This window comes from Ciconia boyciana, chromosome 4, assembly GCF_034638445.1.
Source record: "Ciconia boyciana chromosome 4, ASM3463844v1, whole genome shotgun sequence".
Classification (NCBI taxonomy): Eukaryota; Metazoa; Chordata; class Aves; order Ciconiiformes; family Ciconiidae; genus Ciconia; species Ciconia boyciana.
The window spans coordinates 57,838,652-57,863,316 of NC_132937.1; the positions used below are offsets into that span (position 1 = coordinate 57,838,652).

Here is a 24,665-nt window from a genome sequence, read left to right on the forward strand (position 1 = left end):
GTCATTATCAGAAAACAGGGACATCTGCTTATTTACAGAGCAGGTAGGATTGTCTGGCTTCCTTATTTTCCAGACATGACTTTTTGCCAAAAACGGACCTGCTCCAAAGCTGAATGCAATAGCATTCACTAGATACCACTGTCACACAGAAGCCTGATTAGACCTTTGTTCAACCATGAGTGCTAGACAAGGCAACAGTCTTAAAGTATTGATTGTTATGATGTAACACCAAAAAAAAAAGAGAATCTGAAAGATGGAGAATTACTTCCTTTGATAACTCAGCATCTCACTATGGTTTTGTATACAACAGCTGTAATCTGCCCTTCTATTTCTGTAGCTCTTCCTGCGTTTTTAGTGTGAAATACAGTTTGTGGCCCAGCAAATTCGAAGAAACTCATCAAGTCACCACAAAGCCTCTTTAAGTATTTTAATGGTTCGCTAATTGAAAACTTTTAAGACTCTGTTTCCTAAAAGACTTGGGCTGATATTTCAAATGGAAATCTAATTACCGTGATTCATGGATATTTTCATACTAGGACTTGCAAGGTTTTCAGAACAGAGCAACGTGTTAGTAACATGCAGCTCATACTTTATCAGAGAATACATCTATTTAAAACAACATTCAAAGTACACCAACACAATTACTCAGACTACTAGAGTTGTCTAATATACTGATCCTGAGCCACATTTGCCAAAAGAAAATCTGTTGGAGGAACAGCCATACAGTGTAGAAAAAACACTCTGTTAATCAAAGAGCATTAAAAAAGTGTCAGGCACTATATTGTTACATAAAATTGTAGGAATCTTTGCCTTGATTATTGTATGAAGAAGGACTATAGTAATTAGACTTGAATCTTTGGCTGCCTAGAACCACAGGGAAGGACTGGGCAAAAGATGCTTACTCTTTTAAATGAGCGTAATAAAATATGTTCAAATGATATAAAGGCTTCTAAGCAATCAAAGCATTGTATAAAGTTACATGGATGACTATGCTGGCCTTTTATCTGGCCTTCTGTAGCATTACTGCTACAAAGTAATATTAAAACAGTAAAAACTGAAAGATTAAAGGAAAATATCTCTTTTTTTTAAAGCATATTTTCTTCAGATGTAACAGTAGAAGGTTTGACCCCATTTGATAAGTTTAATCAGTCAACTAATTACAGTGTTGCCTGTACTGCTCTTACACCCGGTGTCTGAGGATGAAAAATCTCAGAAGGTAATATAATGGAAGAACTACAAAAAAAAGGGAACACAAGACAACTAGTTGTAACTGGTTTGGGCTTGTTTTTGCAATAAGCTTTCAAAGATTTCCACTTGATGGCATGCTATATAATAAGACTATTAGGGCATTTTCAGGCTGATTCTATTACAACTCTGACCAGCCTGTACCACATGCAAGGTGAACAAGTCTTTTTTACTAGTAGAAACGCTTCTGAGATGTCTGTGGTCACCCTTCAGCACAAGTGCAAGCTTATTTTTCCTCACTACAGATCTGGACCCAAATTAGATCTTGACCAAAATTTGTACTGAAAATTGACAGTGCTGAAAATACCTTCCCTTCCCTCCAAAAAAATGAATTGGCAAATTATTGGTTCTCCTCTTCATTTTCAAGATGATTACATATGTAGTGTAATAAGTGCGATGACCACGAAGTACTGCCTGTCAGCAGTTTTACTGATATAAAAACTCACGCCATGCATGTATGCTGAAATTCCTAAAAAGAAACTTTGTTTCCATTCATTTAAGTCTTTCATTTTTTCAGAAAAATGAAAATATTTCTAGCTGTCTTCAGCAAGTGTTTTTGCATGTTTGTACTTGTATTTTAGCAAACTTCAACAATATTTGCAAGGTTAGTATCCATCCTGTTTATAACAGAAGCTGAAAACATATTATTTAAGTTCCTATTAATGGAGAAGATAACAGTACAAAGCTAGACTGATTTCCTAATCCTGGGCCCTGTCCATCTCCACCGGTGCCAGCCACAGCAGCTGTGATTTCAGGTGGGAAGCCATACCTCACCCTCCAGCACTCGACTGAAGACATGCCCAGATCCCTGCAGCCTTTCAAGCAAACTCTGGGTATAGTCACCTTGCATACATGTGCAAGCGCAGTGGTGTGACCGAGGTCTCTCTGTGTAGGCTGTGCAACCAACACGCGCAGTCGCATTATAAATTAAAGGTAGCCCAGGTTATGTCCAAATGAGCTGAAGGCTCATATTGAGTGGCTGCTACACAGATGCACAGCTAGTTTTTCATGTAAACATGCAGCATTTTGAAATGTGAAGCTGCAATATAGTTTTTAGTAAGTGTGGTTTGCAGTGCTGTATCAGTGGTAGAGAATCATACAAGTTGCTCCACCTTACTAATTGAGTAACAAACCTTGTTACCTGGAGGGAATCAGTTTTTCTCTGGGGTTACATGCAAGTTATTTGTTTGACTGGCCTCCATCACCACTCCCAAACACTCTTTTGCCCTCCTACAGTTTTTTAATTTTTTTTCAAATTCTAGTGGTAAATTGTCTCTTTTCAGTTGTTTTCATGCAAAACAAAGTCCACCCTATTGTCAGGAGGTGCAGGTATATTCAGTAAATATGGATTTTATAAAAGCTGTCCTCCCTCTCTTGCGGCCAGCCTCCACAGCTTAGTGTAAAATGCACTAAAATAGCTTGTTGACTCTCTAAGCACTGAATCACTAATAGCTGTATGTGAAAATACACTTCTGAGAATGTTACTATCCCATGGAGGAGAGGAATGCTTTGAAACTCATCTCTCATGCAGTGACTCACCGATAACAATTTAGGGTTCGTTTGTTCTCCTGCTGCAAATGGAAAGCCAAGACTTATCAAAAGTGTCACGCACAGGCAGCTGCTAATGAAGCCCTCCATAAACATAAAGTGCTCTTGGCCATCTTTTTTTGCACAAGACCTACCCCTGAAGATGAGCAAAAAGTATGATAATAACTGTAATTTGGGCATAGTTCAGTAAAAATGCTGTTGCCCAGAAGCCTAGGACAGAAGTTATACGTGGGCAAGCAAAATGCCAGATTTCCTATTGGTGTCAGGAAGACAAGGGAGAGGCTGGAGCAAGGCTGAGTGTTACTCAGACATGGTACTACTAAGCTGCTGGCGACAGACTGAACAAGAAAATAGCAAGAAGAAATGAGTTGCTAACACAAGAGTCAAAGTGGAGTGTACAGGAGAAATGGCACCAGAGGTGAAGGAGAAATAAGAACACGAGAGTCTAAGTGTACCGGAAGTATGTGAGTCAGCCTTTTTTTTTTTTCCCCTTGGGAGTGACTAGGAAGGACTGTTGTCACTCCAAATGCAATTATTTTGGCCAGGAAGACAAACATTTTAATTATCAGGTCAAGACAAAAGGGACCATGTGCCAGTTCTAATGGCTTCTCCACTCCATCAAATGGCATTCGGAGCAGAGATGCCCAGGCTCCAGGTTTGGGAGACCCAAACCAATAAGCTCCCATGGCAGGGTGGGTTTATCAGCTGAAAACCTTGCCAGCAATCAAGCATTGTGGTATGCCAGCCTGGTTCTGCTGCAGCTGGTGCAAGTCTCCCTGAATTACCCTCTACTTTGCTCCCAATTATACAATTATAGCAAACATGGGAGACCCCTTGTCTCATCTTAGGGTTGTACAAAGCCAGCAATGTTACACCTTTTTTACATTTTCAAATTGCTTACTTTGCTACGTACAGGAAAGTACTGCAGGTAGATGGAAAGAAAACTGAGACTACAGACATGCCAATATATCTTCCAGGATGTTTGTAACTGAGCACGACACAGCACACATCAGATATGAACTGCACTTGCTGTGCAACAAAATCTAGGATGACCAGTGATTACCTGTTTCATTACTCTGCATATTACAACCAAATGATGTGGCATTCAAGGTGAGAGAGCTTAGGTCAAAACAGGTCAGTTTTAAGTCATGTGGCACAGCTGTAAATACAAGCTATTTAAATGGTATGCAGGCCATGGTTAGATTTGAGATTCCTTATGCTGCTGCTCTCATGCCTGATTTATCCGATGGCCTGGGATGGCTGTCCTGTCTCTTGAAATTATTTTCCATCTTAAAACCATTTTAAAGTGTAGCTATATGATAAGTATGTCCCAAAAGACAAACTTCAGTTTCCTGACACTGTTGTTAGTGATCTTGCTTGCTTACCTGCTTACCATAAGCTGTTACCTGATGGATGCCCATTTTGAGTACATCACAGAAACAGTCTTGGACTAATGCAGCAAAAAGTGGGCATGTTTTAAGGAGAAGAAAATCAGGCTATTTTTACATTCATCGTTATTTATTACATCACTCTTCTGAATGAAATTATTTCTTTTTAAGGATGAGTCTCCTTTGGAATACTGCAGAAAGAAAAAACATTATCAAAAAACTCTGAAATGCATGCTATTAAAATATATCCTTAGAAACATGAAATTTGAAGTAATACACACTTCCAGAATTTTAGAAGGAAAGCAACACATACAAACATATGCATTTAAAGCTGCCACTGATCCTATGAGAGCCAGATGCATACGGCTGTATCAATTACAGCTTTAGCAGTTCAGTGCCACATAGCTCATTATAGAAGACTGACATGGAAAGTTGCTTGACAGCACTCCACAGAAGATCAAAGGTGATAAGGAGGCAACTGTACAAAACCCGTTGCCACTACCACTAAAATAGCTCCAAGTCCAGTGCAATTGGCAGTGCATGGGCACATTGAACAATGACCACTTGCTTTTTGGAGCACGTTGCTAATATAAACAACCTGTCTTCCCTATAGCTTGCAGTGGTTATAGACAAATTTCTTATATAATGCTTAAATCCAGGCAAGCAGATGCAGCACAGCAAACTCCTTTAGTGCAAATTTGAGCTGACAGCCCAAATGCACATTATTTGTAGCCCTTTTAAACTGGTCTCTGTTAAAATGAAGGGAGATTGAGAGCAAAACATACCCATAGACACAGGCACACAAAATGCCGTTACAGATATTCTTGGCAAAAATGTAAACATTGTCCAGAGTCACAGAAAAGATGTGCCATAGTTATTGTGTCTAATGAAATTTATTTATAATAATGCTATGAGCAGGATGTTCTTACAGTCAGGTTACGGCTGGCTCTGTGCTGGACAGGGCTGGGAGGAAAGCAAAAAATGCCAAAACCCAACCCTGCAGAATGGCTGCAACTGACTTAAGGCTGTGTTTCCTTCTGCTGTTTCAAATGAGTCTACATGGCTTTATTACTTTGCTCAGGATTACTGCCTATTACATACAGCATCTTCCTTTGTTTTAAAGTTTGTTTTACACTTACAAAGCACGTGTCCTCTGAAATAAATGTGCGATTTGGTTAAACAAAATCTCAAGATTATTTGATGAAATCCTATCATACAAAGTTTGACAGTATGTATTAGAATTAACCACGTCTTTCCCTTGCAATACATATACTGCTGACACAGAAGTAAGTTCCTGTGGAAACCAGCCACTATGCACCTGCAAAGCTTTATGCCCCAACATAATTGGGCATGAACTCATGCTAGATGTACCTGTGGGTGTTAGTGGTAAGCAACATGGTATTTGAGCTCCTCAACTGTCTAAATACCACAGTAGTGATGAATATAGATCTGCTTTCTAAATTTCTCATCCATTAGTTGGGTCCAAGTAGTTTGATCTTTGTCTTATATTCTGTACCTGGATTTTTAAAAATAAATTATCTGTTCAGAGGCATTATGAATGCAAGAATTTTTATGGGAGCATGCCTACACCTCTGAAGTTAAAATGGACCATTGACACCTTGGTTTATGTGTACTAGCAAATCACTGAAAGCTTGCAGATCTTATCACTGGTCCATTGATCACACACAAACTCATCTGTTGCTCATCAGATTTCAGAACCAGGATTACGTGATGATGCCCTTTTCCTGAGCAACAACATTACTGTGTTTCTTGTGTAGCTGGTATCCTACAAACACCCACTTCATGAAGCACATCATGTTCACATGGGATTTCCCAGCTTACACTGAAAACAGAACTATCACATTAGGAAACATGCTGCCTCAAGCATGATGCTATATTCACCCAGCCTGGCCTATGACCTCAGCTGGGTGTGCTTCTCAGGTATAGGTAAGCTTGTAAGAAATTTATGTCCTCAGCTGTTTCTATATTTTATATTTTTCTTTGCATGGTTATTGTCTGCTAAAAATCATTACAATTCTAAAATGCAAACATCGAGTTAGCAGATGACTCAAAAAGCTGACAGTTAAAAAGAGCACCTTGATGTTTATACTTGAAGGTCCTATTCCTGAATTCAGAGCTATGTGAGAGAGCTCGAGGCTTACAGAGAGTCAGTGAAGCAGAAGTTTATGGGAGCACAGGTCCACTGGACAGATATTACAGTAAAATGCCTGATTTGTTTCTTGTGTAGCTGGTATCCCACAAACACCCACTTTGTTAAGGCCTGATCTGCCAGTCTTGAGTAAAGCAGCAAAGAGTGAAACGGCTATCTGTTTTGGCATTGTCTATTTTGTTTTGATTTTCCTTTTGCACTTGACTAAAACGGGCCCTAAAATGCCAGCCAATTAGAGGTATCAAAACTTTAGCAAAAAAAAAATCAAAATCTTTTCAATTATAAAAATTCTAAAATTAAACACAAAAAAACCTCTTATGCCAGAGCTCCCAGAATACTCAAGAGAAGCCAGAGACATTTGAAAAAGCAGCTGAACCTTAGAAATGTACTGGTTTAACTGGGAATGCATAGCTGTAAACAAAAGCAAGGTTTAGCTTCACACTTCCTTTCTGTGCCTGGCCCTTCAGAAGATATTGGCTTCCTTGGCAACCGAGCAAAAAACTTTCAAGTATGCAGTGGAAATTTCTGGGCAGGATTTTAGTTATATTTACATCATCTTGACAGTTTGGCACAAGACCACACTATTGAGAGATTCATAAGATGAAAGAACTTGCACTGCAAGTCAGATTATCCCTGTAAGAGATTTGTAGTATATAACTCTATATTACAAATAATGTTTTGAAATAATAAAAACATTTTGAAGCAACACAAAGAGAAGTGGAACAATTCAAAACTAGACTGCCGCTCCCATCCTTAACTTCCTCTGTTGTCCCAGTAAATTACCACATGTACATACACTGACCTGCAAATACCAGGGCCCCGCGCTGCCAAAAGGAACATGGTTTTACTAGAGCAAGAGAGCATCTAAGGAAGACTGGTTTTGCACACCTGCTACATAGATTTGGATGAACTGTTTTCAACTAGATTTAGTTATGATTCTATTAATTTGTTTCTGAAGAGGCTAATACCTTGTGTGCCAAATGTTTGCACAGAACGACTTACTATTATTAAATTACAGGCTGCAGAAAAAAGGTTTATAATGGAAATGCTGACAGAACTATGCCTATTAAGAGAGCTGGTATACCACATATCCTCCCAGAGTATAACAGTTCAGTTATATATCTGTGAAAAACAAGATCTACAATGACAGAAGCTGTGTAAGGCACTGGTACGCTTATGGTCACATAGAAAAATCAAACGGCAACCAAAACAGTGTTCTGTGGGCCAAAAAAAGTAGGCTGCTGCTGATCCAAATCTCTGATCAAATTTCCCTGTTTCTTGAAGCACCGTAGCATGGATGTGCACAACATGATGCACATCCATTTCTGCAGGTATTACTCCCAGCACCTCACAGTCCCTTGGAGCTGAATCAGTGCCACTACCATGTGGCTCCCTGTTAATCACAAGGAGGAAGTGCTGCTTCCAAGACAGGCAGCTTAAGAGGGCATGATGTTAAGAGACATAGCTGGGAAAGCAGAGCTGGTTACTAAATTTCCCCTACTACCTTCACAAATATAGGAAAATCTATGTATATTTAAATAAAAAAAAGATGAGAAAAAGCAATTATTTTAATAATTACATCCTCACAGCCTCTTCTAAGTTAGCACTCTTCATACATTCTCAAACCCTAATAATTAATCTAAAAATTAACAAGGTGACTTACTTTGCATATGTGAGAAACTGGGTACAAATCAGAAAAAAAAAACCAAAACAAAACAAAACCAAAACAAAACCAAAAAAAGCTTCATTATCAGTGGAGTAACAAGTGGAATGACAAAACTAGACCGGCCAGTTTTGAATGGAGCACTGATGAGGGGTACTAAGGTGTGTCTATCTCTTTGTACCTGTACTCACCTCTTCATTATTCTTGGCACCTGCTTTAGAACTTAAAAACTTTGAAAGCACACAGTCCCTTTTACTGCGTGAGCACAACTCTCACTACAAGTGACATTGTTGCCAAAACATAACCCAAAAGAAATTATTTCATTCCCCACTTATAACCATGTTGTATTTATTTTTGTTTAGTCTTTGGTTTGTTTGTATTGATTCTTTCAAAAATGGGAGCCTACGCTATAAACTTATCAAGAGTTACAGTTGCATGGACACTGTGTACAGTGACTGGATTTTGTTCTCTCTTTCAGCAGCAGTCGTAAAGTCTAGTACAACTTACTGAAGGACTAGTGCTTATCTTTTTCCTATTGAAGTGCAGGTATCCTAAAATGGAGAAAAGTCTTAACTGAACATGTTGTAAAGATAATCCTCACAAAGATTGTCTCCTGCCCTGAAAATGCACCCACTTCTAGAGGAGAAGCCAAAATATATTTGGAAAAAGCAGTAACGCGGCCTCATAGGAATTTGACAGATGTGTTTCTTCTAGGACCTACATCAGATTGGACAAAGGACACCTTTTCCCAACAGAAAGTGAAAGAAATGGGAAGCGGGTTTCCGAGGCGGACTGCAGAAACCTGCGGAGAGAGGGGTGCCCGGGGGGAGCGGACGCCTCCCGCCCGCGCCTGCCGACCGGCTCTCCGGGGACTGACACCCGCAGACCGGCACTGCGCACGGGAGGGATCCGACGGCGGCTGCTTCCCCGGCGAAGCGCGCAGCGCGGCGCCGTCGGCACCCCGGGATGCCGCCCCGCGGAGCGCTGCGCCCCGCCACCGCGGCCGCGGGCTGCGGCAGCGCCCGGCGGGGGGGGGCGGCAGCGCCCGGGGGAGCAGCAGCGCCCGGGGGTGGGCTGTACGCCCGGGGGGGGGGGAGCCGTACGCCCGGGGGGAGCCGTACCCCCGGCGGGCAGCAGCGCTCTTACCTTCCCCGTGCAGTGCCCAGGGCAGATGCGCGTAGTCCCACTCGTAGCCGCAGGCGCTGTCCTCAAAGGCGCACGACCCGGGGGAGAGCAAGGCGGCCCCGGCGAGCCGCAGAGCTGCAAGGACAAAGCGAGTCCCGGTCACGGCCCGGCCGGCCCCGCGGCCGCGGGCTGGGGGCCGCCGCCGACCCCGGAGCGGCGCCCACCCCGCGCCCCGGGCGGGCGGGGGGCGTCGCGCCGCGTCCCCCGCCGCCGCTTACCATGCGCGGCGAGGAGGCAGAGCCGCAGCATCTTCCTCGCCGGGGGAGCCGGGGCTGGCGGCGGCGGGGCGGGCTGGCGCGGCGGCCGGGAGCGCGGGGGCGCGGCCGCGCCGAGCCGAGTCCGGGGCTGCGGCGGCGGCGGCGGCGGGGCTGAGCGCGGCCCCTCGGCACCCCGGCGGGGCGCAGGGAGGCGAGCCGCGGCCGCGGGAGGGCAGGGGAGGGGCGGGGAGGGGCCGTGGGCGCCCCGGGTGGGCGGCCCCTCCCACGCCCGACTCGGAGCAGGGTCGGGCCCGGCCGGTCGCCCGAGGCCGGGGCGGCTGGGGCTGGAGTGTCCTTGAGGATGGGGGTGCCGCCGCCTCTCCGGGCAACCTGCTGAAGTGCGTCACCCCCCTCACCGTAAAAATGTGCTTTCTTATGTTTAAGTGGATTTCCTGTGTTTCAGCCCACTGCCTTGCTCCTGTCACTGGGTACCACTAGAAGCACCTGGCTCCGATGTACTCCCCCCGTCAGGTATTTGTACATGTTGGTAAGATGCCCACTCACACCCATCTGCAGAGGACAAAGCGGCTCCCACCCCACCGGGGCTCCTGTGCCACCACACCCTGCCCTGCTGTCCTGCTGCGCCCCAAAACCTGCCATACCAGGGAGCTATGGTGGGGTACCCTCACTCATTTAGGTAAGAAATGTGCAGGAGCTGCTAGGGTGCTCCAAGAGCTGCAGTTCATAGGATTACAGGATAAGTCAGTAAGGAAAGGACCGTGGGAGGTCTCCACTCCAAACCCTGCCCAAAGCCCAGCCAGCTCTGAGCTCAGACCAGGCTGCACAAGGCCTTATCCATTTGGGGCTTGGTAACCTCCAAGGCTGGAGACAGCACAACCTGTCTGGGCCCCAGCTCCACTGCTGGGCTGTTGTCGTGAGTAAAAAGTTTCTTCCTTATGAACGGTCTGAATTTCACAAGCTGAAACAGGGGAGACCTCTCACCATGCACCACTGTGAGGAGCCCAACTGCATCTTCTTCACCGCCCCTGTCAGTGCCAGGGATGCTGCTGGGTGCCCCCAAAGCTGTCCCTCCACCTGGGTGAATCACCCCTGGTCCCGCAGCCTCTCCTCGCAGGGCAAGGGTGCCAGCCCCACCATCTTGGTGGCCTCCCCTCACCTCTGTGTTGTTCCTGTACTGGACCCAAACTGGAGGCAGTACCCAGATGGGGTCTGACAAGCACCAAGCAGAGGGGACAGTCCCTGCCCTCCCCTGGCTCTCGGGCCATGTCCTGCTCACACCACCCCAGGCACCGCTGGCCTTTGTTGCTGCCCAGGCACACGGGTGGCCCCAGCTCAGCTTGCTGCCCACCAGCACCCACGCTGTCCCCGAGACCTGCCCCCCAGCACTGCCAGCTGCAGTCTGCATCTCTGCAGGGCTCTGCCTTCCAACTGCTGGGCTCAACATTTGCTCTTGTTAAATTCCCTGGGTTCCTTGTCAGCCCCTTTTCAGGTCCACTTCAATGGCAGTCCTGCCTACAGCATATCCACCGGTCCCCCCGTCTGGTGTCAGCTGAAAACTTGGCACGCTTGCCCTCTCTTCCCTTCTCCGGGTCAGATCTGGCAGCTAAGCCCATGTAACACAGACTAAAGCCCCTATTCTCCCTGCTCAATGGTTTTGCACTCATCCTGTATTGCTTGCTTCAGCAGTTGTTGTACAACACAGTTCCCCATTGAAATGTCTGGGAAAACTTGGCTGACCAGACGATTCCTCTGTCTATCCCAAGGTAAATTCACTTCAGCCATGCTTTTGGGTCATCATGTAAACTAATCATGTACAGTGAGAAATTTGAACAATTGACTTCCTGAAAACATCCTTCAAAATTACAGAAGTCACCAAGAGGATGTAGGATGCCAGAACCTTTTTGTTGGACTACTTCAATACCACTTTCTACCAATCCATGGGCTCCAGGGAAACAGAAATGAGCATCAATCCATAGAGACCTACCTTTCAACAAAAACTGCTTTAACTCATGCCAACTACTCTTCTTAGTTATAACATGTAGTCATATTTCTTCATTTTTCTCACAGTCTGTATTAAAATTCGCTACTCATGGAAATTGGTTTTCCAAGTACAATCACTGGCTTCGATATTAGGTCATTTGGTAAGGCTATGTCAGGGAAGTACTAGGAATAGTGCAGAACAGCTACATAAGGTTTTTCTTCAGCCATTGTGAACAAATGTGTGGTTTGTGTGACAGCCTACACAGGGTGTTTCAGTTATTTGGCCTTTATTTTTCATAATGTTCGCAGATGTTGGCATGCATCAAAAGTCTCAACAGGTTTCTAGCAAAGTCACTTGAAGTCGGTAAAAGATCTCTAACACTCACTGCGTTTTTATATTCCTAAGTAACTGTCATGTAACTTCATAATATACTTAACCATATACTTACCATTCCTGAATCCCATGTAGCATCTAGAACTTTCCCCCTTAAATTGATGTAGGCACTGCATCTAGTCAACTGTGCTAACAGCCCTGGTGACATCTTGGATAATTGCTCCAGCCTTCACCCAGTTCACATTTTGTCCATGAAGATTTTTGGCTGACAGACTTTATTGTGTTTTGGTAGGGGGGGTTGTAGTATCAGCCATGATAGTATTAGCCACGTATATAATCTACCTCTTTAATGATCACTCCAAAATGTGTTTGATTTGAAAAGCATTAGTTTTGTACATAGAAGAACAGACTCTGTATTCTCATGGTGAGGACATGCTTGCTGGCTTTGCGGAACAACAGTGAATGGTTTATGGAAAGTCTTGTAACCAGCATAAAGTTATAAACACCTTTTTATTTTGGTGTTCCTTGTGCATAAACAGCAGGTCCTTAATTTTGTCCACTCCGTTGTAGGAGGACTAGAGTAGCACCTATGTTGGAGATAGCCACTGACAATTTAATTTTGAGTTTGCGGGATATTAGCGGGATTCCTTCAGCTTCCCCAAAAATATAATAATATTTGCATCCCTCATCATGGGTTTGCACAGTGACATTCTCGGGTTTCTTGCTTGGATAGCTAGATTAGACAAAATTTGCTGCCAAAAATTCCTTGTCCCCTTGTCCAAAAATTCCTTGTCCCCTTTCCTTTCCCAGCAGGGCTAGTATACTGGCAGTGCCCTGAACTCTGCTCTGTCATTCACCTGTACTCTTCACTGTATTCACAATACTTGTGTAATACAGAATTTACAGCTGTTTGCTTAGCTTTTGCCTCAGAGCCAAAAATCAATCTAAACTTTCTAAACCTTCGATCATACTCCTCTACCAGCATCCCAGATCAAAACAGCATGTACGCAGACCTTAGCACCCACAATAAAATAAAAAAGTTACTAGATTTTGCAGTGAATCACTTCCCACACGCAGCCTATGGAACTGGTGTGTCCGGAAACAGTTTCTGAATGCCCACAAACATATCTTCTGCTTTTGCTAAGGACACCTGCCAGGCCTCTCTGGGTACATCAGGCAAAGAAAATAGGTGGCAAAAATATCTAGCACAGGCTCCTTCCAGAATGTTTCTTCCTGGGTAGCGGAAAAACTTCCCCCTTTTAGAAATTCACTCAATTCATACGGGTTTTCAGTAAAACTAGTGGTCTTGACCAGCACAGGTAACCCCATTTGGTTTTTTTTTTTTCAGTTTGACCTGTGATTTCCAGAACAAAGAGCCTGCCAGCCCTTCTTCCAGTTTCTGCTCCAGTGACAGTGGAAGAGTATAAGCATCCCAGAAGAGAGGGTTCCCTCATCTCTGCTCTGAACTCTGTCAAAAGCTGCATTATCTTCTTGAAAAAGTTCTGAAAATCTTCCTCTACTGCCAGGGTGCCCTACTCCATCTCCTCCTTCAAGGAATGTGCTGTCCGGATGAGATCCAGAATGTGGCTCAATTTTAGCTCAATTTATGCCCTGCTTTTACTACAAATTTTGTATTTTCAGCTTTGTTTTTATAAAACACAGATTCCTTGGGTAGTTTCTTGCAGAGTGGTCTGCATCAGACTCCAGTCACGAGCTGGTCTCTTCTCAAGGATTTGACTAATCCCAAAATACAAAATTGGCTCTTCAGCCACAGGCTAGTCATAAACTCTATGGGTCTTTTATTTTCTTTTGCATTCTCTGTTTAAAAACACAGCATTTCCTTAATCCATTTTTTTTAACAGTGTGCAGAGTATCACAACTTGTTAGAGACATTAAGTGCTTCAGAACCAGCTTCTTCACAAATAAGATCAGCTTTCCTTTTTTTGCATGGCTCTTTCTCATGCATGTACAGTTAAGCACACTTGTCTGTGTTTTCAGGGAGTACCCTGGTCCCATCTCTACTCCTCAGTTTAATTTATTCCTGGTATTCTAGACAAAAGATCCTGGTAGGATGGAAAAACTCCTTGTTGTCCCATGCCTTCAGCCTTCTGTAAATTAGATTGTTTGTCTGCAAAAGGAGTCCAGATAGAGATAGGCCTGAAGCTGCCAGCTTTTGCAGTAAGTTACCTCCTCAAAAGTTGAAATGGAGTCTGTGTAGCATCTTCACTCAACTTTTGCAGCTGTTCCTTTGGCTGCCCTGCCTTCCCATCTCTGTTGCAGTGTCAGCAAATCCCACACAAATACACAAACTTAAAGTCTAGGAGGTGATAGATTTAAAAAAAAAATAAATTAAATAAAGCACATTACAACTTTTTCCAGATGGCTAGCAAAACTAGATGGGTTCTCATCAGAATCTTCTTCAGAATTGAGTTGGTTGGACTACAGTAAAATGGTTGCTTGCTCAGACATATGGCAAATCCAAACACCAGCTAAAGACTTTTTCTCCTTTTGACGGAAGCATCATGTTGCTTCAACCTTTTTAGATTTTTGCTCTCTGGTATGGCTGCCAGTTGCATAATGATTGTGTTTCACTTGAGATGACCAAAGCAGACTCCTGTTGCTAAAGAAGAAACAAACAAAACCTGACACACTGCATGCCCTTATGTTTCGTTATAGTGCAGTGACAGATTCAACATAACTCTTTCAGTGATGTACACAGAAACTCCAGACTTGAAGTAAGAGAATCAAAAGGAAATACTTTGCTTTCTCCTAAAACTATTTTGGTTCTTTATTCTTCCTTTGTTTCAGTACTGTTGCTGCAAGTTTCCTTTAATACTAACTGGTCAGTTAAGACTAAATGTACCTTCTTCTCTCAGTCATACCCACTCCAAGCACTATGGAGAAGATCAGTTCCCTAGCTTTGACCATCACACACCTCTCTCCCATCCCTTCGTTTGGTCCCCTCTCCTATCCTGTTAAACATAAGCTGCTTGCTTTCACTTTCAAAGACTTTCAAGACCTCCAACTCCCTGACTGGCTCTTCCTCAGCATTGACATCAGCTTCTACCCCCTTTGATCGTCTCACATATAAGAAGCTCTCCATAATCATCCACATGGTTTATTCCTCGTTCTACTTCAGGTTCCTTCTTAAAAGGTGGTTTCTTTGTGGGTTTTTTTTTCCTGTGAGACCTGTAAAAGATTGACAACAACATGGAAACTGGTGTGCTGTGTCCAAGTCATGCAGGATTGTTTCATTATATTTACTGTCTGTCTGGCTCTTTTTATCCACTGCCCCTTTTCTTAGGCAGAAAACTTTTGGGAGAGGCAAGGATTACTTTTATTTCTGTTTTTGTACAGGGCCCAGTTTAATAGAGGTACTTTGGTTCCTAATTGCTATGGTAACACAAACAATAAGAAACAACAAAGAAATCAGGATCACTTCATCTGTTACATTGCAAATATTGAAACTCTGCATTATTTGTCTACCCAGGCTGTGGACACAGCACACTTGCCAGATCTGACTTGTGGCATACAATAACTTTTGAAATACAGACTTTTATTTTAATAGCATTCTGTTGCCTCCTCAGTAAGAAGACTTTACCTAGGATTTATCTAGTCAAAGCCATACACACTTATGATTTAGGTTTCTCTCCCGCTCCAGACTCTCATAGTTAAAATCCTCAGAGACTTGAATGATCTCATTTCAGGACATATCTGCTGTGAAGCGTTTTTGACAGCTGGCTAACTAATATCTCTACTTAATCTTTTAGAATAAATGGATTTATTCCTGTTTCAAAGAGCAACAAACTCCTGGCAGGTCTTTTAGCCAAACTTTCTGAAGCCAGATGTGCACACCTGACATGAATTAATTTCAATATCAAGGCAGATGATTAGTCCCGTTAGCTAATGGGACTGCTGATAAATGAGGGAGAGCGGTTAGCAGGCTCCCCTGCCAGCTCCCTCAGTACTGTCGGGTGAATCCCATCCAGCCCCATGGACTTGTGAGTGTCCAGGTGGCATAGAAGGTTGCTAACTGCTTCCTCCTCGATTATGGGGATGCAGAGTTTGTGGAGAAATTTGAGAAAATATTTAAAATAATAAGACCAATGGTTAGGGCAGATGCTTTTTGAAGTGTAATTTAGATTTACAGATCAATTTAGAGGAATTGGAGGAGGATGATACAGCATTTCTGAAAGCCTAAGTAAGCTAAATTGTGACAGACAAAATGAAATGAGTCAAAATCCAGGCAAGGGTCTTGAGACAGTAAATAGTGAAATGATATAAAAATTCCTGAAACTGATGTAAAATCTCAGAGCAGCCCACTAGACTCTCTTCCAAGAAATGTGTAGAAGAGGACAGAACATTTTCCTTAATAATGAACTTGTAAAAGCAGTTTGCACCTTATTAGCTCACATTTCCTGAAATCCCACCCTGTCCTTTCCTGCTGCTAAATTAATTAGGTTGTCCTCCTCATGTCAGGGAGTAACATAATCACACATATGTTAACCAGCCTACCTCACAAGTGGAAACAAATGTCAGAAGTGTCATTAGTCATTATATATGAGTTTTTGAGGAGTACAAAAGCCTTCTACAAATGGCAGAGTTTAATTCCATAGGCACTTCCCCAGTTCGTTCCTAACCAGTCGGGAAACGGGTAAGCCACATTTGTGCTTGTTGCCTTTTAAGACGGGGAATGCAGAGATCCAGAATAAGGCAGAAGGCCAATTACATCTCTTGTTAAATCCTATTATTAAGTGAGCTTGCTTTAAGGACAAAGTTGATCTAGAGGCCTCAATTTGCCTTACGTTAATTTGACTCCTTTCATATTTACACATTAACTGCAACACCAGAGAAGCAGAAGAGCGATGATCGAAGTCTGAGCTTGTCCAAATTCTCTGCACTCCTAGCTACAGATACTCTCCTCTCCAGTGTTTGTTTTGAAATCCTGGAAAATACACTTCGTAAAAAGATCTCATTGCATGCCCAAGCACATCCGAACTTTCCACTTGTTCTCAGACATTGGACACGGGTACGGTTCTCAGCTGGAAAAGGACATGAGGGCTGGACAAGGACATGAGGTCTTGTAGCACAGTTCAGTGTTCATACTTCAGTGTCCTCATATTCATGTGTTAATGTTATTATTTTATGCCTTATATGCTTTAATGGTACTATAATCTCGCATGGCTCTTTACAATCTAATTAGGCAGAAATCCTGGCATCTGTTTTATTTTATATTTACCTTCAACATGAAAAGCACCAATAATTTGAGCTGAGGTCATCTAATCGATTAACTTTGTGTTGGTGTATCTGTAGTTCTTATGTCTTTTTCCCATTGCCTCCAGCGCTTCACAATACCAACTGATTCTGATCTTGCTCATGAGCCAGTTCCTGCAGCTGCCATCTTCTCCGTTCTCTGGAATTATATCATGCCATAGGAATACTTCCATTGGCTTTCACTGGGCTTCTCATAGAGTAAGGTACAAGTCCACGTAGGAGTCTAGATCTGTCTTTCTGTGGGCATGACTACATTACATCACAGAGTGACATTAACAGAGCAAGGTAGTCATATTCTGTTCAGTTTTGATATCTGGCTTTACTGCAGCCCTTGTATACAATGCATCTGTTGTTCCCAGGGACTTTCTCCTAGTTAGACCCTATGGGCTGAACTCTGTTATAAATCAAGCAGAAAATGCTTGAAGTTTTGCTTCTCTATGAAGATACTACATTACAAAATGCAGTAAAGTGAATGAGGACTCCCCTTTTGTGTTGCTAACCAAGAGGTGACACGTAATGGTGAGAGCGAGTAAATGGAGTATACATACCCATTTCTTTTTCTCAAAAATTTCTGAGGAATTTGATTCCTAAGAGAAAAACAAAAAGAGGCTGGGTAGAAGGTACTAGCAGTCAGTGACTGTGCTGGCCATTTCTGCTACCATATGGGTTATGTGCCATTTTGGGGGGCAAGAGAAGAAATGCACCCGTGGGATGAGCAGGAAAAGGTTCTGACAGTTTTATTTGATTTTTCTGATTTCTATCACATTGCACTGTTAGCAGCAAACTGCAACTGCCAGCTGAAGCAGTGGGGAAATGTCCTACCACTGCCACCTATGGCATAAAGCCACATGTGCACATCAGCATAGCAGGTATGTCTGTGTGCTTTTTAGGATGGCTCAGAGAGGAAATTTTTTCCCATTCTGTTGAACTGGTTCTGTATAACAGTTTGGAAGGCTCTGCTCTGAACAGCTTGGTAGGGTTTAGTACTAACGAAGTACATGCATTTAGCATGTTGTCCCCACATATTGTGTCTTGATTCAGTATATTTACTCTTCCATGCACTGAAGTTGCTTCTGGTGATTGATACCCCAAAAACCTCATCTGGAGGCCATGGAGCTCTCCAGTACTTCTGGTTTGCTGAGAGTTGGTGATGGATCTTAAGAGGCACCTGAGTTTATTAATGGAAATTGCAGTCAGTCCGTTGCTGATTCACCTGCTGGAACTCAGCAAAGGGAACTGTGCTGCAGCTGAGCTTGGTGAGATTGGCTCGTACGGAGGGGGGTCATCCAGAGTCATGACAACAGACGGGAGGGGGTTAATCTGTTTTATATGTTGAGTCAGCATCTGCTGTATATATGTAAAGTCAGTGCTGCTGTACTTCCAGATAAAAATTTAGTTAGTGGTTGAACTGAGCAATCTTTAAATTTTTTTTAACAATTCTGCAACATGCAGGCTGCTAATAGTAGCAAAAAGACCAGGAGGACAATCTCAGAAAAGGTAAAGCTGGGCATGAAGTCACAGCTTGGTAAAGCTGACTCTTTCTTTGTAAGTGACAACAAAAAGACTCCAAGATCCCTCTCTTACATTAGAAGTATCAGCCTACTTTTTATTATATAGTAAGTTTTTCAGACCTTATTTAATTCCCTGCAAAGGAAAGCCAGCTGCTTGAAAGAAGTGGGCTCTTGCTGCGCGTCACCATGATTTAATGAAGAGGAGTAAAAGAAACAGTCAAGAATAACACCTGCATGTGAAGTTACTAAACAAGTTAAATCCCAGTGATTTGTTTCTTCGTAAAAACTCTGCTGGCACCAGCAAACTGCAACTTCCTCTTTGGAAAAAACACTCAGGTGCCGGGGAAACAGCCAGCATAAAAAGCTCAGTTTTACAGCTAATTAATGTTTTATAACAGCTATCAGGTCTGACTTCCATGTTTTTTTTCAAACGAGACAGTTAGCAGATGATTGGACTGTAAAGTATCTAAACGTTGGCTACAAGCCTGGCTAATGGCCTGCTAGCCAGGTGGTGGCCTCTGAAGGCCATTGGATATTGCTTTCAGCTCCCGATTCTGTCCTTTTCAGTCAACAGAGAGAGCGCCAGCCACTGTGATTTCACAGTTGGTATAAATGATCAGGTGGAGGGGTCTGAAGAGGACACCCATGCTTGACCCATGCCAGAGAATGCAGCTCTACAAGAGTCCCTTTGCTATCCTCATGCCATGGGCTGGTCACCCACTTGTGGAGAAAAGGAAGCCAGTAGGTAGCAGCCACAGCAGCACCATCCCTTGCAGAGCTGGGGAGCGGGAGCGCAACGTGAGACGGGCAACCTCATGGTCATGGCAACTGCAGATAATCCTGCTAAAAAGTAGCCTTCCCACATGCATGCATGTAAAGGAGTTTCCTTGCATAAACCCTACATCATGTAGCTGGTAGATGGTGATGTAGCTGGTGAAGCTACATCACCTGTGCTTCACCAGCAAGAGATAGAAGCCATCACAAGAGAAGACCTGGCTTCACAAGGCAAAGTGGAGGCCTTCTGTGGTGGAACTTCCCAGATGCTCTGCTAAAGATCAGTAGTTATGAAATGAACTTGGAGAGGAGAAGAAGAAGGAAATACTAATATTCCATATTTTGGTCTTTTGGGCTCAGTATTCAAAGAGGTTTTGGTTCCTGGACAAAACAACAGAATTACTTTACGGTTCAGGTATTTTACTGAATATTTCAGCTACTCAGGTGAGAGCAATAATAAATGCTTCAATTAAAGATGTCCTATAAGTGCCCAATTACTGAAAGTTAGTTATATCTAGACTCAATAAACAAGCCTTGCTGCTGTACATGAAGACATGAGTTTAAATGTATACAAATTTAGAATAGCGGCTACTTGCAAAAATATAGTCCAAATTTCAACACAAATACCTTTTTCATTTAAAGTGGGTTTGAAGTACACTGAAACAAGACGTGCTGGAGCAGGTATTTGTATAATGATTGACAGTGTAACTGTAACTAGTAAATGGCAAATTTTTGCAATGAAGACAAAATTCCAGCAAACTCCTGCTCAGCCCAAAGCTAGGATGAGGATTTGGCTTAGGATAGGGGTTTGGGATAATGATGGTTTCATCATCCATTTCCAGCTGGGTGGGTTTGATATCCACAATAGTGAAGCATAGCATTAGGGTTAGAGTTCAGGAAGCAAGGATCCTCAGGGTTGGAGTAACACTGAAATCCTGCTCTACCCAGAGAGCTAGATGAAGGTGGGCTCAGGATGGAGTGGTAGGTTGTCGTCTTTTTTGAACTGGGGAGGTTTATCATCTATTCTGCAGAAGGATAGGGTTAGGGTTGGGTTTAGGGCTAGGGGAATCATAAGACCTTGGAGCTGAAATGCCAGCAACATCCTGCTCAGCCCAGAGACCTGGGATGGCAGCTAGGCTCAGGACAGGGCTGTAGCTCAGTGCGCATCTGGAATCAGGAACTGGTCTTATCTCCTGCAAGGAAAGCTGACTTGTAAAGGTAGGGGCTAGGTTAGTTAGCTGAGCGCCATAGTATGATCCTTGGAGCAATGTGTAATTGACAAAAGGAAACTGTTCTTTCCAATATAGGCTACCTGTATTCTGCTATACGTTTTAGCTCTGAAAATAGAAAAGTATTCCTTTGTTTAAACGATATTCAAATGCCATTATTGTCTTTGGACATTGCAGAATGAATCGGGTAAGAGAAAATTTTGTAACAATCCAGAAAGAACAAAACACTGTGGACAATATTCTCTGCTAATTTGTACCAGATGCTACACTACAGGTGTAAGAGTAAACATAATTAGGGCTATTAACAGCAAAATAACATAATCAATCATCTATAAATAACTAACTCTTACTTGTAGGCATGAACAAATCAAAAAGCCATTGACAATTGCAGAAAACCTTTTCTGTGGATGGTGTCCCTTTTCCTTATTGGTTAATATAACAATCTATTTTTAAGATTTCTTTGAGATACCAGCTGCAGAAGAAGCAGGGGAATGCCCAGCTGTTCAAAAGCAACTTCATCATCCAGAGGACTGCATAATGAAAAAAGTTAGGGTTGCCATGGTAAAATTTGATATGTGTACAAATAAATGCCCTGCGGTCAGTTTCTCCCTCAGATGACAGTACTTTTGCAGAACTCGGAAGAAAACAGAGGAGAAAGCCAAATATGAGGAGATGTGCAGAGATGGAAAACGGAAAAAAAAAAGGGAGTGAGACAGAAGAAAAGAAAGATTTGTTCAGTTCTGTTTAAAACCATTAGCCCCTATTTTTTAGGACTGTGTGAAGTGGATCTGCATGTTCCATACCTTGCTGTAAAGTAGTTTTCCAGGGACTTCTTCATAAGAGTGGCGCTAAGGTAATGAATCGCCCTGGCAGGGGCAAAATAACTGCCCAAAACAGTGCAGAAATTCCACAGAGGAGGGTTGCCCTGTTGAAGAGATGCCTCCAGGACTAGTTCAGCTGTGTCAGGAGCCTTTTTGTCTCCTGAGCCAGCAAAGAATTGGCAGATACCATGTCAGTATTGTATCCTTGGGCTTTGGAGTCCTACAGCTGGAAGTTACTGCACTCACCTGGCTGCTGGGCTAAGATTTTGTGTGGCTTGAAGTCATGTAGTAATCCATCTCTTAGCTGGGTATCTCCTCCTGCTTTTGTCAGAGCTTTCTCTTTGCCAGCATTGGCACTACCTCTTCTTTTGAAACATGCTGAATATATGTATACAAGGGTATATATGTAAAAGGGTATATATATAAAAAGGAAAGACATGTTCACAGCAACAGCAGTTCCAGTTGCAACATCAAACAGTAAGCGTATGAGATTAAAAAACCCACCACAAAAAAAAAGAGCTGACATACATATGGCAGTTTTGCCTGAAGGGGCTATGGCTGAAGTTTTACAAATTCATACCAAAGTGAAGAATACTCTGTCTGACTGCAACTGCAGAGGAAATCGGGATACTCGCTCATGCTGGAGATTGCCGATTACCACAAAAAGGACAGCTTCGCTTTTACAACCCTCCAAATGAGGCAGCTCCAGCTGCTCCTCATTTTTCAGTTTGACACATACCATAAATGTACAGAACACAAGATAAATATATATGTAAAGCTGTACAGGCAGGTATTGCCACAGGGTTCCCCCCCAGCCTGTTCGTGTTAAATGCCAGAATTTCAACAGATTGCATACAACAAAGAAAGATCTCCGTAATGTATCTCTTACTTTGATTACAAGTCATAACTTGTTACTTACCTGATGAAAAACCTGAATGGCATCTCCACAGTGTTCCTGCATATCCGATTGATCCTGACATTCCCCTTGTTTCATGGGGATAACTGTCCTTTTGTTTTCCTGTTACACTGATTTGTTTTGATCTGTGAATTTTGCAGCATTCAAGCAGTGTTGAAAATCTTTGAGGCAGCAGTTATTGCAATGGTATGAGAAAGGAAATTTTTGGAAGAAGAAAGGAGAGGAATGAAATAGGTGGCTATTTATTGTTTGGAATCATCCATTTCATTCCTCAGCAAGAAGAAAGCATGCTAATGAATACAGATGTTTATATTTTCAACGTTGTTTAAACATTTCAGGCCCGACTGGGGTTTCATATCTCAATTTTATACTTCAGTCTAGTTCTTCCTGATTTACCCTGTGGTTGGTGTGAGGAGAGCAAGGCTTCCCACCCTGAAATGTTATGTAGCCCAAGTTAAGGGAGTATAGTAGTCAAATAATGGACATAAAGGTCTTAAACCTTGGATGTACAGAAAACTTGCTGTATGTTCTGGTCTTTAAAAGCCAAGTTCCATAAAAGAGACAGCACCACTTTATCATTCCTGATTTGCTTTCCAACCAAAAAGCCTTGCCAATTTGAAAATCTGCAAGGACAAAAAATGTGTTCCTCAGGTTAAAATATTTGTTCCCCAGGAATTATTAGGGGCAACCGTTGGACATTATGAATTCTCGCTGCTTGGCAGAAGGAATGATTGAGTCACACAGATCATCTCTAAACAAAAAAAGACAGCCAAAAAAAAAGTAAATCTAGAAACTTTAGAGGCTCTTCTTCCTGTTTTTAAAGCTAGCAAACAGATGAGGCTATTTCTTCTAAAGTTTTTCACTTAGACAAAAAAAGAAATGCCAAAATTACATCCCTTCTTGTGGCTGTGGTTTGCACTGTCAGCTGGTTTGATCAGTGTCTGCAAACCATCTGCGTATGCACACTGGGCATCTCGCACCAGGCCAAAATGTTCAGATGTGCAAGCAGTGGTCTTTGCACCAAACGTTGCACTTCGTGGTAAACAAACAAATTTTGGTTGCCAAGAAAATGTCAGATCTGTGGCTTCCTTGCAACCACGTAGAGACAAAAGCAGTGCGTGAGGATTACAGTAGATGGCAAGGTCCAAGGGGGAAAATTACTAATAATTAATGACACTGGGTATGAGGTTGCCACAACAATGTGCTGTCATGGACTGAGTCCTGTGACTGGCTTACAAAATAAGGGTATTTCTCTTTAGGTTGTGTTCTCATCTGGTTAGGACTATTCTATTTTTAGTTCTAGCATAATGCCAAGATGGGTTCAATAGCTAGCAAGCTGCCAGATCCCCTTTTTCCATCGGTTTCTAGACATCCATTGTTACTTGGTCTTCTTCTGAGACATGCTGTGAGTCTCACTAAACTTTGTGCCTCACCTGGCAGGCACAGTAGTACCTTAACAGCCTCTTTCTGTTGTTTGCCCAGTATCATCCCCAAGGCCAAAGCTCACAGACAGATTTACGGTTATGATGTGCCAATTTCTGTAGCCAGCTAGGGAACAAACCGGAGTAAGTTATGAGGTACTCAGTAACGGGTGGGTCAACAAGAGTTGGTCTTCTGCAGAGCTCCAGAGCAGGGTTCCCACCCAGTTTTGACAGCTGTCACCATGACATAGCAACAATTTCATCAGCTTCTCCAGACTGACTCTGGGCCATCTACTGCTCATCAGTGCTCCATCTTTTCCAAGCACTGGGGCACTTACTTCTTCATCCAGACCTAGTGGTATGAAAAGGGAGAGCTGGACTTTGTCAGCACAGCAACCTTCATCTCCTAATTAACTTTCTATTGATCTCCTTTATACTGATGTGAACTTGGCTAAGGGTCTGGAAATCATCACCCCAACTGACAAGTAACTGGTTGTTAACAATAACATGAACTGATGGCGCCCATCAGTCCAAGTTATATGACAGCTTACTGTGTCACTCAAATCACCTTCTACAGAGCAACGAAGCTATGGGCTGAAAGGACCACAGAAGTGTTCCCTACGGGTTAGATTTTACACACTGGATGAGAGAGTAAATAGGAGCATAGACTGCCGCTATTTGTATTGCACTGTGCGTAACAGACAAAAGAAAGGAAAGCCACCTTGTTGATCATCAGCGTTACATTTATCCCTCATGTACGGGACTGTCTGTCACCCCACAAAATCCTTTTTCTTTTCTTCTTCATGTCTTCTCTCTGTCTTTTGTTGCTATGGCTGATCAGCCACAGGCAGAAGTGATGCACCTGGAGCACTTCAGACCAGGCTTCTCGGACTGTCCCAGCAGACGTTAAGAAGCTTTACCAAGTAGAATGGGAGGAGCACATGCTGGGAAAGCTCACCCGAGAAAATCAATATAGGCTGGTATGTTA

The 24,665-nt window shown here is 43.0% G+C and overlaps 1 protein-coding gene across 1 annotated transcript in view; it reads right to left on the bottom strand.

The window, feature by feature from the left end:
* The window catches only part of MAMDC2 (MAM domain containing 2), a 63,453-nt gene extending 53,904 nt beyond the window's left edge, over positions 1-9,549 (bottom strand). The window contains exons 1-2 of the mRNA XM_072859643.1: positions 9,418-9,549; positions 9,161-9,274 (exon numbers count right to left, since the gene is read on the bottom strand). Coding sequence (XP_072715744.1) covers positions 9,161-9,274; positions 9,418-9,448 — 145 coding nt within the window. The 5' untranslated portion in view covers positions 9,449-9,549. The remainder of the gene's footprint in view (positions 1-9,160; positions 9,275-9,417) is intronic.
* Positions 9,550-24,665: the final 15,116 nt, after the last annotated feature.